Source organism: Mustela lutreola, chromosome 13, assembly GCF_030435805.1.
Source record: "Mustela lutreola isolate mMusLut2 chromosome 13, mMusLut2.pri, whole genome shotgun sequence".
Taxonomy (NCBI): domain Eukaryota; kingdom Metazoa; phylum Chordata; class Mammalia; order Carnivora; family Mustelidae; genus Mustela; species Mustela lutreola.
The window spans coordinates 71,865,869-71,885,124 of NC_081302.1; the positions used below are offsets into that span (position 1 = coordinate 71,865,869).

Consider the following 19,256-nt stretch of genomic DNA (forward strand, 5'->3'; position numbering starts at 1 on the left):
TCAGTTGTTAAACAGCTGCCTTCGGCTCGGGTCATGATCCCACGGTCCTGGGATTGAGCCCCCCTTTGGGCTCCCTGCGTGGTGGGCATTCTGCTTCTACCTCTCCCACCCACCCCTGCTTGTGTTCCCCCTCTTGCTGTGTCTTTCTCTGTCAAATAAATAAATTAAATATTTTAAAAACTAATAATAAAATAATAAAAAGAAAAAGAAGAGATAGGCAAGTGGTTTATAAGAACAACAGAATTAGGGGAAGGTTTTGTTCAGAAAAGGGTAACTGCATGTCTGAAAGTTTTAAGAATATGCTAATAACTAACTTTTAACCACTAACATATGTTCCACTGTCAACAGAATTCAAAAAAAATCTTAAAACTTAGGGAATTTGAACTTCCTCCTTGGGAATTTGGTGACTGAGGTAGTAATATATAATATGTATTATGTTAGAAAATCTCTAGAAGTTCGTAAGTGTGGATGCTTTTCACAGAGGACATTTATAATTTGTACATACTTCTTATACACAGTAAGTTTCAGACAAAGCCCATTTCTTTCACATACTTCCACACTTCAATAAAAATTTCCACTTCAATACTGGTAGCACCAATACCCTTAGAAATACCAGACCAAGAACATGACAAATCAACAGACTGCATGAATCACCAATTTAAAAAAACAAGAATTACAAAGGTTGTTTACTTCTAAGAAATCTAATATAAGCTTTTTAAACAATTTTCACTCTCTCGCAAAATAAGATTATCCCTAAAATTAAAAATGAGGAAAATTAAACCAGGAAATTATGGACTCACCAAAATCTCATTTTCAAATGGCTTAGTTTAATACACAACACTAATACTAAAATAAATTATAAACAAGATTTGGAAGAGCTATTTTAAAGACTAAAGCACCAAAAACTGACAAAATGATTAAAAAAACAAATGATCATTTATGTCAAGGGGTTACACATAAGCACTAATTTTTAAATAAACAGAAGGAAGTGTGAAGAGAAAATTAAAATTATCCCTGAAGTAAGTACCAAATTCTTATACATAAGACTACTTGGAAAAGACAGGAAAATTCAGTGTAAAATGACCAAATAATGAATTAAAAACTCACACTGAAATATATTTATTATTATGGAAGTCCTTTTTAATTTTCTTAATGATGCTAAAAACTTCCAAAGGGATACAATTCAAATATTATATTACTCTAAAAAAAAAATCTGTAAGACAGGAATATCAATCCATGCATATCACTGTTAATAATCTGAAAATTTAACTGGCTTGAATTATAAGAAATGCTTCTGACCTAAAATTAAATTATAAAACTTTATAATCTATACCAAGCTTTATAAATCTATACCATATCTTTATATAACTTTTTTTTCTTCCATTTAAGAACTACATACATTCAAAGTCTCTTTATTAACAAATATTCTAAATCTGTGAATTTGCCTACTCACTAAAATTTATTTTCAGGGTTACTGGTGAGTAAATGAGTACAGCAACAAACATACTGAATCGTCTGACCAATATCCCAGCTGAAGCTGAACAAAGCAAAGTTTTGCCTGTTATGTCAGCGCTCGTATTAGAAACAAGTGCCCTTTTGACAGTCTATTTAGTGCCACATTTTTTTGTGTTTTGTGCATTTGTTGGTGATTTTGTTGTTTAAAAGAGCTCCCAAGCATAGCACTGTTCAGTGTTCCTAAAAGCAAGAAGGTTGTGATATGCCTTAGGAAGAAAATACGTTAGTAAAGCTTCATTCAGGCATGAAATACAGCTCTGTTGGTCATGAGTTCAATGTTAATGACATGACTATAATATTAAATAATTTGTCTTTAAATTATATGCTGATAGACTGACAAAAATGTTGTGACCAGAGGCTAGGAGAAACCACCCCTGTATTTTCCTTATAAACAATGGTTCAGTATTTGCTTATTCAGTGATTGGGGTGATTCTGCAGAAGAGAACTACAAACAACAAGAATCAAATGTACTATGTTAGCAATCCAAAACTTAAACCACAGTTTTAGAACTCTGAAACATTACTCATGAATATACTTTCCAAAAGGAGACAATTCAAAACTTTTCTCTCTACCATCATAGTGGATTTTTCCTTCCTAAAAGTCAAAGATATAAAGTCACATTCTATATGGCCATCCTCCTTACATTGATAGCTAATGCGCAGAGCTGATACTGTTCTAATGTGATGATTTCATGATAACAAGGTTCTTGTGCCAGTTTCACAATAGCACTCCCAGCAGCAAGTCTCAGACGTGACATATCTGGTTTACTAAAAAATAAGCAAGAAAGAAAGAAAGTTAGATTTCTAAATGTCTGCACAAAAAAAAGGATCAAAGACAATTTAGTGATAATGAATATCCTATTATGTTTACTTAACTTTGACAGATGGTGTCTAATACTACAAAACTCTTCTCTTGAACATAGTCTATACTAAAGTCATTTTATTCCTTCATCCTAAACAAAACAGCTTGTAGCCAAGCTTAGAACAAATCTATTTGTATGTTTAGTTGCTGGGTCTAAAATCTTTCAGTATGGATTTTTTGGGATATGTGTTTACTTACAGATTAGGTACAAAAATGTCCTAAGGTGTTAATCAAGTCAACTAAAACCAATGTTCTAAAAAAAGAAGATTGAAAGAAGGCATAGTGGAAAACATCACAAGTTTTAGTTCAAATTCAACTTTCCAAATATTTCCAAGAAGCTTCTTTTAAATTTAAGAAAACTTCTGCTTAATGGGACACACCTCAAAAATTAGTAAACTCTTAACTAATAAGAACATCTAAGCAATCCTTCCTTATATAGTGATATATTAGACAAATCCTGAAAAGGATGGAAAGTTGTAACTTCTTAACTAGGACCTTCTATGTTCTTCCACAGTAAAAGATAAAATATTCATAAAATAAGTATGTGTCTACCATATACACAGCACTGAGAGTGACATAAAAGACACATTCTTGGTTTTCTACAATCTAATGATCTAATTGGTTTAAGAATGCCCCCTATCTTTCTAAGAATTATGTAAAAATACTGACTGAATGCATGTCAACATTTATAAGGTTCTGAAGTTACATGTGCCAGAGGTGCTATTTGGTACATCCATAGCAGTATTCCAGGTAGCTATTATAAGGTAATTCACTTAACCATTATTAAAGGAAAATCTGTTTTTCTTACTGTAGTTTATTTTGTATAAAGATAAGTAATTAAATTAAATACTTTACAACTAAGTTTTTGAAGACCAAGTTTTTATATAAAGACATGTTTTATTTAAAAGTGAACTGGGGGGAGGAGCAACACAACAGAGGAGCAGGAGACCTGAATTCCTGGTCCCAGGAATTAAGCTAGTTAGTTATCAAACCATTCTGAACACCTACGAACTCAATAGGTGATCAAAAAAAAGAATAGCAGCAATTCTATGAACAGAAAAGAAACAACTTTATGGAAAGTAGGACATGCAGAGAAGTGAATCTGAGGTGATATTTGGGAAGATAGACCAAAGAGGAGGGAGCCTCCCTCAACCAGCTACCAGCAAGTGGTAGAGCTACAGAGCACAAAATCAGAACTTTTAGAAGTCCCCTCTGCTGAGGAACATCACTCCAGCGGTAAACTAGGGGTTGGAACCCTTGCTGGGACAGTGTGATCTCAGGACGCTCAGGGTTACAGAAGACTGGGGGTGCCCAAGTGTGAAAGAGCTCCAAAGTATCAGAGCAGGGAAGCCAGCTGCAAAGATAGAGCCAAGGAGTGGGCTCTCAGCTCAAGGCTGCCATAAACCATGATCCACATCACAGTTGGGCCACTACTCTTTGAGCAGGGACCACAAATATGGGGATGCTCCCCATGCTCCCCTTCTAAGGGAGGGAGCTGTTGCAGTGATTCTCAGTGATTCTCAGTGATACTCCCCGCTGGAGAAGAGGCATGGGAGCACACCACAGGAATCTGCTAGGTTCATAAACTCCAAATGGGGTCATATGTCAGAGACAGAAATGCTAGGTAACAGGCCAGGTGAGTACGGAGTGTGGCCAGAGACCAGGGAGACAGGAGTGACTGCTTTTTTCTAAGGCTGTACTGAGGAATGGGGACCTGAATTCCTGGCTCCTCCTGGGCCTGCGTCTAGGAGGCCACCATTTTCATTCTCCTTCTCCAAAGCTGTAGGGAAACCTTTCAGAGAAAAGCTACCAAGAGCAAACCAGATTACTTAGCTTCGCCCCTGACAAGGGCAGTGTAGTTCCACCTCGGGCAAAGACATCTGAGAATCACTGCAACAGCTCCCTCCCTTAGAAGATCAGTAAGAACTCCAGCCAAGACCAAGTATACCAACTTCAATGCTAGGGGAACACAGAATTCATGACTTCTCCCCATGATTCCTTAGTCTTTCAAAGTTAATTTTTTTAATTTTATTTTTTTTCTGTTTCTTTCTTTTTTTTTTTTTTAATTTTTCTTCCTTCTTTTTCAACCATCTTATCTTACCAATTCTCTACCAATTCCCTTTTTAAAAACTTTTTTAATTTTCATTTTTACACTCATATTCTATCCCTTCATTGTATTTAACCCTATTTTTTGTATACATGTAAGTTTCTCTTTCTTTAGAATTTTGGTATACAGTTTCTTCTCTAGTGTATGGTTCTATTGTCTTACCTGATCACATTCTCTAATTTTTTTTTCTTATTTCTTTTTCAATTTTTCTTTCTTCTTTCAACCAACTTATCTTATCAATTCCTTTTCTAAAATCTTTTTTAACTTTCATTTTTATAATCATATTCCATCTCTTCATCGTATTTACCCATATTTTTGTACATATATAAGTTTTTCTTTAAAATTTTGGGAGACAGTTTCTTCTAACAGACCAAAATACACCCCAAGTCTAGTGTGTGGCTCTGTTCTATTCACCAGCCTAAAAATATTCTTTTTTATTCTTTTCCCCCCAGTTTCAGGTCTCTTCTGATTTATTTAATATATATTTTTTCTGGGGTCGTTGTTACCCTTTGAACATTTTGTTCTCTCATTCATCTATTCTTCCCTGGACAAAACAAAACAGAAAAACTCACTTAAAAAAAAAAAAATAGGAACAAGAGACACTACTGAGTGCCAGGGACGTAATCAACATGAACATTAGTAAGATGTCAGAACTAGAGTTTAGAATGACAATTATAAAGATAAGCCCAAGCTGGCATGAGAAAAGCATAGAAAATACTAGAGATTTCTTCTTTCTGGAGAAATAAAATCTAACCAAGTCTAAATTAAAAAGACTATTAATGAGGCGCAATCAATGGAGGCTCTAACTGCTAGGATAAATTCTCTTCTCAGAGAATTAGTGATATAGAAGAACAAATGATGGAGAATAAAGAAGCTGAGAAAGAGATAAAAAACTACTGGATCATGAGGGAAGAATTTGAGAGACAAGTGATACCATAAGATGAAACAATATTAGAATAATTGGGATCCCAAAAGAAGAAAGAGAGAGGGTAAGAAGGTATACTGGAACAAATTACAGTGGAAAACTTCCCTAACTTGGGGAAGGAAACAGGCATCAAAATCCAGAAGGCACAGAAAACCCCTTCTCAAAATCAATAAAAATAGGTTAACACCCTGACATCTAATAGTAAAACTTACAAATCTCAGAGACAAAGAGAAAATCCTGAAAGCAGCTAAGACAAGAGGTCTGTAACCTACAACAATAGAAACATTACACTGGCAGCAGACCTATCCACAGAGAGCTGGCAGGCCAGAAAGAACTGCGATGATACATTCAGGGTACTAAACGAAAAACACATGCAGCCAAGAATACTACATCCAGCTGGACTGTCACTGAAAATAGAAGGAGAGATAAAAAGCTTCCAGGACAAACAAAAACTAAAAGAATCAGCAATCACCAAACCAGCCTACAACAAATACTGGAAGGGGTCCTCTAAGCAAAGAGAGAGCCAAAAAGTAACATAGACCAGGAAGGAACAGAGACAATATACAATAATAGTCTCTACATAATGCATACATACATAGTGCAACACAATGGCACTAACATATCTTTCAATAGTTACCCTGAATGTAGATGGGCTAAATGCCCCAATTAAAAGACACAGGGTATCAGATTGGATAAAAAACAAGGCCCATTATTACGCTATTTCAAGAGATTCATTTGAGACCCAAAGACATCTCCAGACTTAAAGCGAGGGAGTGGAAAACCATTTACCATGCTAATGACATCAAAAGAAAGCTGGGGTGGCATTCCTTTTTTCAGACAAATTAGACTTTAAGCCAAAGACTAAATAAGAGATGAGGAAGGACACTATATATTTTAAAAGGATCTACCCAACAGAAGATCTAACAATTGTAAATATTTATGCTCATAACATGGAAGCAGCCAACTATATAAACCAATTAATAACATAATCAAAGAAACACACTGACAATAATGCAATAACAGTAGAGAACATTAACACCCCCCTCATTGAAATGGACAGATCATCTAAGCAAAAGATCAACAAGGAAATAAGGGCTTTAAATGACACACTGGACCAGACGATCATCACAGATATTCAGAACATTCCATCCCAAAGCAACTGAATACACAATCTTCTATAGTGCACATGGAACATTCTCCAGAATAGATCATATCCTAGGTCACGAATCAGGTCTCAACAGGTACCAAAAGATTGGGATCATTCCCTGCATATATTCAGACCACAATGCTTTGAAACTAGAACTCAATCACAGAAGAAGCTGGAGGGACGCCTGGGTGGCTCAGTGGGTTAAGCCTCTGCCTTTGGCTCAGGTCATGATTTCAGGGTCCTGGGATCAAGTCCTGCATCAGGCTCTCTGCTCAGCCGGGAGCCTGCTCCCCCCCCTCCCCCGTCTCTCTGCCTACTTGTGATCACTCTCTGTAAAATAAATTCTTAAAAAAAAAAAAAAAGAAGAAGAAGAAGAAGAAGAAGAAGAAGCTGGGAAGAACTCAAATACATGGAGGCCAAAGAGCAATCAGGTTGACCCGGATGAATGGGTAAACCAGGAAATTAAAGAAAATTTTTAAAAATTCATGGAAACAAATAAAAATTGAAAACACATCTGTTCAAAATCTTTGGGATGCAGCAAAGATGGTCCTGAAAGGAAAGTATATAGCAATACAAGCCTTTCTCAAGAAACAAAAAAGACGTCAAATTCACAACCTAACCCTACACCTAAAGGACCTGGAGAAAGAACAGTAAAGAAAGCCTAACTCCAGCAGGAGAAGAGAAATAGTAAAGATCAGAACAGAAATCAATGAAACAGAAACCAAAAGAACAGTAAAACAGATCAATGAAAGTAGGAGCTGGTTCTTTGAAAGAATTAGTAAGATTGATAAACCCTGGCCAGATTTAATAAATTAAGAGAAAGGACCCAAATTAAAATCATGAATGAAAGAGGAGAGAGCACAACCACCACCAAAGAAATACAATTATAAGAACATATTATGAGCAACTATATGCCAACAAATTACACAATCTGGAAGAAATGGAAGCATTCCTAGATACATACAAACTACCAAAAGTGAACCAGGAAGAAAAAGAAAACCTGAACAGATCGATAACCAGCAAGGACAATGAAGCAGGAATCAAAAATCTCCCAACAAACAAGAGCCCCGGGGCCAGATGGCTTCCCAGGGGAATTCTACTAAATATTTAAAGAATTAATATAGATTCTTCTGAAACTGTTACAAAAAATAGAAATAGAAGGAAACCTTCAAAATTCATTTTATGAGGCCAACATTACCTTGATCCCAAAACCAGACAAAGACCCCACCAAAAAGGAAAATTACAGACCAATATCCCTAATGAGCTTGGATGCAAAAATTCTCACCAAAATACTAGCCAAAAGGTTCCAACAGTACATTAAAAGGATTATTCACCATGAGCAATAGAGATTTATTGCTGGGCTGCAAGGCTGGCTCAACATCAACAAATCAATCAATGTGATACAATACATTAATAAAAGAAAGAACAAGAACCATAAGATACGCTCAACAGATGCAGAAAAAGCAATGACAAAATACAGCATCCTTTCTTGATTAAAACTCTTCACAGTATAGGGATAGCGCATATATACCTTAATATCATCAAAGCCATTCATGAAAAATCCACAGTGAATAGCATTCTCAATGGGGAAAACCTGAAAGCTCTTCCCCTAAGGTCAGGAATATGGCACGGCTGTCCACTATCACCACTGATATTCAACACAGTACTAGAAGTCCTAGTCTTAGCAATCAGACAACAATGAATTATTGGGACTTTTTCAAGATCAAAAGCTTCTGCATAGCAAAGGAAACAGTCAACAAATCCAAAAGACAGCCAACAGAATGGGAGAAGATATTTGCAAATGACATCAGATAAAGAGCTAGTATTTAAGATCTATAAGAACTTATCAAACTCAACACCCAAAGAACAAATAATCCAATCAAGAAATAGGAAAACATGAACAGACATTTCTGCAAAGAAGACATCCAAATGGCCAATAGACACATGAAAAACTGCTCAACATTACTTGGCATCAGGGAAATACAAATCAAAACCTCAATGAGATAATGCCTCACACCAGTCAGAATGGCTAAAATTAACAAGTCAGGAAACAACAGATGTTGGCAAGGATGTGGAGAAAGGGAAACCCTCCTACACTACTGGTAGGAACGCAAGCTGGTGCTGTCACTTTGGAGAAGAGCATGGAGGTTCCTCAAAAAGTTGAAAATAGAGCTACCCTATGACCAGCAACCACACTACTGGGTATTTACCCTAAAGATACAAAGGTAGCAATCCAAAGGGGTATGTGCCCCCAAGTGTTTAGAGCAGCAATATCCACATAGCTGAACTATGGAAAGAGCCCTGATGTCCATCGACATATGAATGCAAAAAGAAACTTGTGATACACACACACACACACACACACACACACACACAGGAATATCATGCAGCTGTCAAAAAATGAAACCTTGCCATCTGCAACAAGAAGGACAGAAATAGAGGGTATTATGCTGAAGCAAAATAAGTCAATCAGAGAAAGACAATTATCACATGATCTCACTTATATGAGGAATATGAGAAATAAGGCAGAAGATCACAAAGGAAGAGAGGGAAAAAAATGAAACAAGACAAAACCAGAGAGGGAGACAAACCATAAAGAGAGGGTTGCTGGAGTGGAGGAGGGTGGGGAGAGGGGGGTGGCCGGGTGATGGACACTAGAGCGTATGAGCTAGTGAATTGTGTAACACTGATGAATCACAGACCTGCACCCCTGAAACAAGTAATATAATACATTATATGTTAATTAAAACATTAATTAATTAAAAATTTTTTAAAAAGTGAAGTAATATAATTCCCATGTATTTGTAGAATTCAAATACACATTTGATTTCATTAAAGAATAACATGAATAAAAACAGGTGAGATTAGATCTAAATAAGCATATAAATAATGGCTAATTTAATTATCATAACAGCTAGACAAGATAAGTATAATCATTATCTCTATTTTATAAACAAAGAAACTGAGACATAAGGAGGTTAAAGTAATTTGCTGGTATACCGTAGTGTCAGGATTTGAATACAGGCTCCAGGGTCCATTTTTTTCAATCACCATACTAAACTACATTTTTCAAGCAAAACAAAATACATATGTTTATATAATTTACATCTAGTACACATTTACATCTAGTACAAATTTTACATCTAGTACATTTGCATGTATTTATACTTCTGGAAATAGATTCAGTAAGTTGCCTTCTACCTAGTGTGTTCTTTTTCCTTCAGACATTAAGAAGAATGCAAAATATCAGTTACTGATAAATGACTAACCATTTTCCAATTAGATATTTAAAAAAGTAAATATCTATTGTTTAAAATATTTACAATATATAGCAATACTCTGCCTCTGATATATGACTGCCATTTTAAATAACCACTGTACAAAAGCTTATTACAATAAAAATATATGCATACATACATAGAAATACTTTTTTGTATTTTACATTTTATACTTTTTAAATTATGTAAATTAGCTGACATACAGCACATCATTAGTTTTTGATGTAGTGTTCAACTAATTACTTTCTTAAAAAGAAACTGCACCATTAGAAATTACACCAGATACTAAAATATTACTCAAGAACTCTGAAATAATAATTACATACCTAATTTTTCCCTGTTCTGTCAAGTCTCCATCACTATGCAATATTGTAGTTAGCAATCTTAAGGTAGATGTTCCTGATTTACTGTGATTATTTTTCATTCCAAGAAGCCATCGAACCATCATTTTAATAGCCTGAATCTATTTAAAAGACAAATTGACAAATACAACATTACTACATTTTAAAGAAATTCTGTATCCACCTTAAATAAAATGAAATGGTTTTAACGGATGCTTTTTAAGAAAAGGAAAGGAAAAAAAAGTCATTCTTTTCTTTATATATCGAGATAAATGAATGTCTTAAAGATGTTTTACCCTCCCACCCAGGCAATTGACAAATGAATGATTTAACTGAAGACTGGTTCTTTTTGACTTTTTAATGTTTCCCCATCATAAATTCTGTTCTTTAGAACCCAAAGTAAAATGTTAAACTTCCCTAGTCAGAAAACTTAACTTCCCAACTGCAAATTATATTCCATTTTTGTGCTACATTTTATAATTATGAAGTACTTAAAATTAAGTACTTTAAACCCTGTTATTGCCTCTAATGTTTCTAATAATTCTTTTTGATGGGGTGCATATTACCTCTTTTTCACCTATTATCTTAGCTTTCATCAGATTTATGCCTTAGCAGCTAAGTGGATCTTGAACAGTGGCATGTGGCAGACACTCTTCAGATCCCTTTTCTGGGCCACTTATTAAGCATAAGCTTAACTGCAGGAAGCCTGCCTTCTAATCCAGAGTTGCTTGACCTACACAAAACTGCTGCTTGACACCAATGCTGAGGAAACAGGTTTATACTGGAACTCAGAAGTATCAAGCATCATTCCATCAGCTACTCTATAGGTCTGCAGAAACAGTATTGGCATCTGAAACCGGAATAACATAACAAAGTAGTTCTTAATATAAAATATAAACCAGTACATGCATATATACATGACTGGATTTATAAGAAACTACGATGAGAAAAACAGTATTTAATATATTTGTTTCCGGCCTACACACCTTGGACAGTGGATTGAGATGAGGTCTACATGACAGACTATAGATCATTTTAGTAAATCAATACTCTCTACACTAGTGATAAGCAGTTTTTACCTATTACTTCTAATTCAAGGGCTAACAGGTTGAACTTTTTTTAAAAAATCAAAATAAAAGTTTTATCAAATCCCACGGAAAAGATAGTCTTAAAACCTGGATGATCATTTTTACTTAACAGGAGAATGTACACAAGAGAATGGGCAATGTCTTTCACCCTTAAAAAGTTGATAACTAAGAACCAGCAACTGGGGGCAGTTTCAAGCACTTTTTTTTTCCCCCCAAATCAGTTTATGTGCAGCTGCCCATAGGGCCTCAGGTTTCTCATTATTGCCTCACACTCTCAGAACACTTGGGATGATGTCATACAATAAATACAAAAACTTGGGTGATTTTAATAGCCATATCTTTACAACAGGAATAAAAATTTTAACACTTTAATGATAATACAATCTGGTGGATATATTGATGTATTAAAATAAATAGATCTATGCATATCACTCACTTTGACCATTGTCTCGGGAGAAACTTCTTCATCTGGAACCCAAAGTTTAGTTGTCTTTTTTCCTGGGAGCTAAACAAAAATGAAGGACTTTAAAAAATAGAATTTTCATGTTTAATTAATATTTAGTGAGTGAATGAAATCTTTACCTTCTACAGTGACAGTCATTACAGATCACTAAAATACCTCATCTATTTTACAAAAAGGTTGAAAGACTTATCTTCACAAGTACCCACATAAAGCACTTACACATCCATCTGCAGCTGGTTCTTTCCAGGTATGAGGTAGGACAGACTTGATCTTACATATACTCCCTTACTTAGCCTTTGAGACTAATGATTCAATTATTTAAGGTGGCTGGCAAGGAGCAACAAAAAAATCAATACAGCAAAAAAGTATAGTTCTTAAACAAGGGAAAGGGTATTTACAAAAAATCCTGAGCAGAAGAAAAATTAGAAAGGTTTGCAGTTGACTGTAGGAAAACAAGATGCATTAGTATCTTTGTACCTAAATCCCACCAAAATGGCAACACACACACACACAGCAGGGCTGGAAAACAAAAAGTGTCAAAAAGAAGGCCAGAACCTTTAAAAATGCAAAATATACAGTAAAAATATTAACAAGGCTAGATTCACATCTCCATAAAAAGCAGAAAATGGAAACATTTTCCAAAACAGATTCCCCCACACACACACACAATCACAGCATAATCCTGAGGTGATAGAGCACAGGTATTTCAAGATGTGCATTTGCAGTGACAGCCAGGAAATTAAAGCAAGGTGACAAAAGAGCCGAGCTCAATCTTGGAACACTGGAGATCTAGTGTACCGCCAGCTGACAGGAGTGACTTCCAAAAGCAGCCTGGGAAGCAAATCAAATAGTAGCTCAGGTAACCCTCTGGCAACAGTATAGGTAGCCCCAACATCCAGAAGGCAAACTCATCAAACACATACAGTTTAGGATGCATTTCCACTGAGAAGTGCCTTTGAAGTAAAAAGTGTAAATAATGAAAAAACAATCACATTAGAAACATTCTGATGAAGTTTCTGAACTAAGAATATTAAAAAGATCCTCAAAAATTCTATGGGGAACCTTCCAAATAAGAAGCAAGAATCAGATCAACTTCAGATTTCTCAGCTACAAGACACAATGCCAAAAAACAATAATCTGGATTTTCTGCAGCCAAGTACCCTGAAACACAGGATTCTAGTACTCAAGAACAAGGGAAAAAAATATCTTTAGCAAGCTAGGACAGAGAAAAAGTTTCCAAATTATAAGCCATTTTGAAAGAATTATTCAAAGATACACTCCACTAAAATATTTAATTTTTTCGTAAGAAAAAATTCAAATAGCATATCTTATTACAAAATAGAAAGTTATTATAAATAAAATCAACAGACTATCAGATGGTTCAAAGATAATAATATAAAACCAAAACAGATGCAACAAAACCAATGACAGAGAAAATCTAAAAATAATGGGATGAAACAATATACTAGTCAATATAATAAAAAACATGAAATGGGCTATGAATTTAATTTGGATACTGGTTTAAACAGGATATTGAAGTATTTTTTTAAATCTTATTCAACAGTAAGCTATAAAATTAATGAACATTTGGACAACCAGCAAAATAGTACCAAAATAAATCAAAACAAAAGTGACTTCAAAAAAATAAAAGAGTAGAGATTGAAAACTTTACCACCACATAAGATTTGAATATATCACTTTTAAAAAAAACTGGTAGATGAAGTTGAAATGAAAAATGATAAGCAGAGAAAGCACATATAGAAATATTAGGAGATTAATATATAGATAAGAGATTCAAGGATTAGAAAATAATCAAAACTGGAATTCTTTTAAAAAAAGCAAAGATTTATTTTGGAGTGAGAGAGCGAGCACGCATGCATGCAGGTGTGGGAGGCACGGCGAGAGGGAAATGGAGAGAGAATCTCAAGCAGACTGATGCCCTGAGCACAGTCTGATGTGGGGCTCAATCCCACAACCTTGAGATCATGACCTGAGCAGAAACCAAGAGTTGGAAACTCAACCAACTCCAACACCCTGTTTTGAAAGAAGATGAAAACTATAAAATAATTCTCCAAATCAACCCCACGAACATAAAATGCAATTTAAAAAAATCAAAGTACCTAACAAAGTTGTACAAGAAAAATTTTTTGAATTTTCTTTACAAAGAAAATTGCAAAAATTTAATGAAAGACATCTTGTAGATGAGCAAACAAAGCAATGGTAAAGAATAGGTGCTATACACCCTATGACAGGTAACAATAAGAGGACTGAAAGAAAGAAAGGTTATTCAAGAACTTTTGATGGGAAATTTGGTTGTCCTATGGAAGTAAAAAGAAATGAAATCCTTAAGACACAGCACACAAACAAACAAATCAATTCCAGATGGATTAAATTTTTTAAGTGTGAAAAGAAAATCTCAAGACTTTCAGACCATATGGGAGACTATTTTTATGACACTAGAGTAGGGAAGGATTTCTTAAGGATGTAAAAAGCACTAACTACAGAAGAATGATAAATTTAGCTATATTAAAATTAATAATTTTTGTTCAAAGGACACCATAAATGAAAAGGACACACCATAAATGAGAGCTTATGTATTTTTATGAAGATATTGCAACATATACCTGAAAAAGTATAAAGATTACCTATGAGAAAAAGACAAAAAGCCTGGGGAAAAAAGGCAAAAGGCGTCAAAAGAAATTTCAGAAAGAGGCAACAAGAATGGTGATGGGACATAAAAACTTAATTAGTAACCAGGAAGATGCAAATTAAGACCATAATGAGACACTATTTTCCAACTTTTAGATGGGAAAAAATTAAAAGATCTGACACTAATGGGGACAATATACTGCTAGTAAAAAATAAGTTTTAACAATGATTTTGAAAAGTAATTTGGGAATAAAATGAAAAGTTAAATGTGTGTACACACTGTTACACATCATTTTCACTTGTATAAATATAACCTAGAGAAATTCTTGCTCATATGCATCATGGAGCCTCTCTAAGAACATTCACAGGAACACTGCTTCAAAGAGTAAAGAAATGGAAATATTTCAAATGTGCACTAAGAGAATAAATATAAGAAATTTCACAGTGTTAATATAATACACAGTAATGAATCACGGACAGCTAGATGCAGTAACAAGGGAAGGTTATTCAAAGAAACAAACATGTAATGATAAAGGCAAGTCAGCCAAGAATATATATGGTATAACTCATAAACCTTAAGAATAAGTAAAACTAAGCCAAGTATGTTATTCAGAGACATATATGTGCCAAAGTGGTGTTTTGTTCTTATTAGGGAAGAGTAAACCCCAATTCAACACAGCAGTGACCTGGGGCAGAGAAGAAACAAAAAGAAAAGTCTAGAGAGTAATAAACCACGAACTAACAGTACACAAACGCTCACTGTATTATTATAAAACAATTACACAAATGTTAAATATATATTCCCTTGTACATATCAAATATAACATTAAAATAAGACAAATTAATGGGTTAATAGAGGTGAAAGTTCTGTTCTGACAAGAGCTGATTAGGTTTTTTTTGAACCTACCTTCCATGGAATAAATGGAAAGGTTGGATAAAAGATCTTTTTAAAAATCAGTCTGAAGGTGATAAAAGAGCTACCAAAGTAGTGAGAATTTGCCAGGCAAAGTTTCAAAAGGGGGATGAAATCAAGATTTGAGTCTGGCCCTAGGACTGCTTTTCTCATACAAATGATAACTGATTCTGAAAGTGAAAGAGACTTAACAGGTTGAACAACATCTGCATCACTGTCACAGAGCAGGAAGGAAAAAAATTGGAAATCTGGGTCCAATAAAGAACAGAGTCCCTGTTAAATACCTCAGAGTACTGGGTGGCTCCCTAACAGATATACCCTACACATAAAGGTAACCAGAAAAAGAATTAGCCTGTCAAAAACTGAAGCCCAGTTTCCAGTTAGTGCACTCTTGCCTGGACCAAACTGATCTGACAATAGCTCAACTACCTGTCAGAAGGGAAGTTAAGTCACCTCCAGAAGAATTACAAAATCATTCACAACCTCAAATTATCTGAACATTTTTCACAGGCAAAGTCTACCATGCAATCAAAGTAACATGCATATAAGAAAAGATGTGACCAAAAAATAAGAGGGAAAAAAACAGAGAAGACAAAGAGCCACAGGAGGTCTAGAAAGTAAGGCTGATATAAACTTCAACATAATTAAAGAAGTTCAACAATTCAATGACAAGACAGAGAATTTTGGCAGGGAATTAAAAGCTATATTAAAAACCACAAAGAAATTACACGCTGAAATATAAAATAAGTGCAATTAAGAATTCAGTGCATGGGTTTAACATAGGATTAGACAAATCTGTCGAGTGAATTAGTAAATTCAAATGCAGGTCAGAAGAAAACAAAATGATGCATGAATGGGGGGAAAGTACATAAAGATGTCAAACAGCTGGATCACAGCAAAAGAAATTGTATGTTTTTAAGTGTATAGTTAGAATTGCAGTAAGAGAGGAAAGAGAATATGATACAAAAATTATTCAGAACTTTTACAAGACTTCAAAGCTGTATATTCAAGAAGAGCTACAAGCCCCAAGTAGGATAAATACAAAGAGAAGCACACCTAGACACATCATCGTGAAAATGGGACCAATGCAAAACAGAAAAGATTAAAAGCATTCAAAGCCAAAGAAAAACCTTCAAAGGAACTCAGACTGTCAGACAATGTCAAGAGAAAAGGTAAGGAAATGGAAGATAATGGTACAATATTTTTAAATTACTGAGGGAGGAAATATACCAGGCTAGAATTCTAAACCTGAAGAAAATATCCTTTAAAAAGTGAAGGCAAGGGGCGCCTGGGTGGCTCAGTGGTTTGGGCTGCTGCCTTCGGCTCGGGTCATGATCTCAGGGTCCTGGGATCGAGCCCCGCATCGGGCTCCCTGCTCCGCGGGAAGCCTGCTTCCCCCTCTCTCTCTCTCTCTGTCTCTCTCTCTCTGCCTGCCTCTCTGCCTACTTGTGATCTGTCTGTCAAATAAATAAATAAATAAATAAAATCTTTAAAAAAAAAAAAAATGAAGGCAAAAACAAGACATTTTTCAAGCAAATAAAAACCGAGAGACTCCATCAGCATTAATCCACACTAAAAGAAATACTTCTTTTAATTCTTCAAGTATAAAGAAAATCATCACATAGACAAAAAGGAATGAAAAAATAAGAGAAATGGAAAAGATGTTGGTAAGTCTAAATAAATATTAACTGTAGAAAATATAATAGTGATGGTCCTGTGTGAACAAAAGCACAAAAAGCATCAGGAAATAAAGGGAATTAAAGTATGATCAGGTTCCTAAAATACTGAACCTGCTGTCCTGAAAGCTTAAAACAGACTAATCGATACTGGCCTTCAGAACTCAAGGGAGAATACTGTATCCTCTAGGACAACTACTAAAAGAAAAGGAAAATGTAAAAACCAAGTCACTAACGGGGGAAATGGAATAAAAGTAATCAAAAACAAGGAAAGAGGGGAGCCTGGGTGGCTCAGTGGGTTAAGCCTCTGCCTTTGGCTCAGGTCATGATCTTGGGATCTTGGGATCAAGCCCTGCATCCCGCTCTCTGCTCAGCCTCTACCTGCCTTTCCGCCTACTTGTGATCTTTCTCTGTCAAATAAATAAATAAAATCTTAAAAGAAAAAAAAAAAGGAAAGAAAGAAGAATAAAATGCATACAGAACTGACAGAACAAACTGAAAATAAAAACCAGATAGTGGATTAACTCAAATCACTATTTACATTACATATAAACAGACTATTATAAATAAAAGACAAAGCTGAAAGAATGTATGCCAGAACTATGTTGAGTTCAGTGTCATATATATGCCATTTAGATGAAGTTTTCAAGTCCTCTATTGGATACTATTAGTCCATCCACCGCTCTAAGACGGAGAAGAAGACAAAAATGTCCACTATCACCACTTCTAGTGTTTTGAAGGTCCTGGCTAAAGCATGAGAAAGAAAAAAATAATAAAAGGCACTAAGAGTGAGAAAAAAAAAAAAAGCTGTCTTTATGAACAAATGACTGTGAAAAAAAGAGAAAATCCCCCAAATGCAGAAACTAACTAGTAGAAATTAAAAACTGCCTTTAACAAAATTCTAGGATAAAAGTCAATATAAAAATGAAATTACTTCATATCTACATGCCAACAAAATGCAGTTAAGAGATAATAAGTATTAAAAATCTTATTATTTATAATAGCATCGAGCAACATAATATACCTAGGAACATATTTAAGAAAGCTAAGACATCTACACAGAAACTTAGGAACATTACCTAGGGAAATCAAAGAATAAGACATACACAATCTTTAAGAAACAGCTCAGGATTGTAATACCATGTTCACAGAGTGAAAGGCGGTATTATAATGATGATTTATAATTCATTACAAATAATGAATAAATATATATTTATATAAATACATATTATATATTTATATAAAAATACATTTACATATAAAAATATATATAAATAATTTATAATTATGATAATTCATTATAATTATATAATGATTTATAATTCATCACCAGCCCTATCAAAATTCCAGCCAGGTGCGTATAGTATGTTGGCTTAGAGTGGTACAGGGAGAAGTGACAAGGTGATTCTAAAATGCAGACAGGGGATGCCTGGGTGGCTCAGTCTGTTAAGCAGCTGCCTTTGGCTCAGGTCATGATCCCAGCATCTTGGGATTGAGTCCCAAATCGGGCTCCTTGCTCTGAGGGTAGTCTGCTTCTCCCTCTGCCTCTGCTTGCCACTCTGCTTGCCTGTACTCCCTCTCTAAATAAATAAAAATCTAAAATGCAGACAGAAACCAAACAAAATAAAGCAACTTAGATAGAAATGCAAAAAGCTAACAATAGACAAAATAATCCTGAAAAAGATGATGATGATGGGCGCCTGGGTGGCTCAGTGGGTTAAGCCGCTGCCTTCGGCTCAGGTCATGATCTCAGGGTCCTGGGATCGAGTCCCGCATCGGGCTCTCTGCTCAGCAGGCAGCCTGCTTCCTCCTCTCTCTCTCTCTGCCTGCCTCTCTGCCTACTTGTGATCTATCTCTGTCAAATAAATAAATAAAATCTTTAAAAAAAAAAAAAAGATGATGATGATGATGAAGCAGCAGTGACAGCAGTAACAGCAGCAGTTGTCACTGAAGGCATCTATAACGCTTAAGCTACTAGATATCAAAACCTGTCAAAGAACTCTTGAGAAAGAACAATAAAGCCGGACACATCAGGTGCCCAGATTTTAAACTATACTCCAAAACTACAGTTATCAAAAAAGTATGGTACTGGCATGAAAACAGACACAGAGATCAACAGGATAGAACAGGGAGCTCATAGATAAACCCATGTACATGTGGCCAATTCATCTATGACACAGGAGGCAAGAATATACAGTGGGGAAAGGACAATCTCTTCAATAAAGAGTATTGGGAAAACTGGACAGCTACATGCAAAAGAATGAAACTGGACCACAATCTTACACCACACACA

At 35.1% G+C, this 19,256-nt stretch overlaps 1 protein-coding gene across 7 annotated transcripts in view; it reads right to left on the reverse strand.

Moving 5' to 3' along the window:
* Positions 1-19,256, reverse strand: part of PDS5B (PDS5 cohesin associated factor B) — a 204,956-nt gene that overhangs the window by 26,602 nt on the left and 159,098 nt on the right. For all 7 annotated transcript variants that reach the window (XM_059144774.1, XM_059144775.1, XM_059144770.1 and 4 more), the window contains 3 exons: positions 11,699-11,767; positions 10,160-10,296; positions 2,159-2,282 (listed from right to left, as the gene is read on the reverse strand). In XM_059144774.1, the coding sequence (XP_059000757.1) occupies positions 2,159-2,282; positions 10,160-10,296; positions 11,699-11,767 (330 nt within the window). The remainder of the gene's footprint in view (positions 1-2,158; positions 2,283-10,159; positions 10,297-11,698; positions 11,768-19,256) is intronic.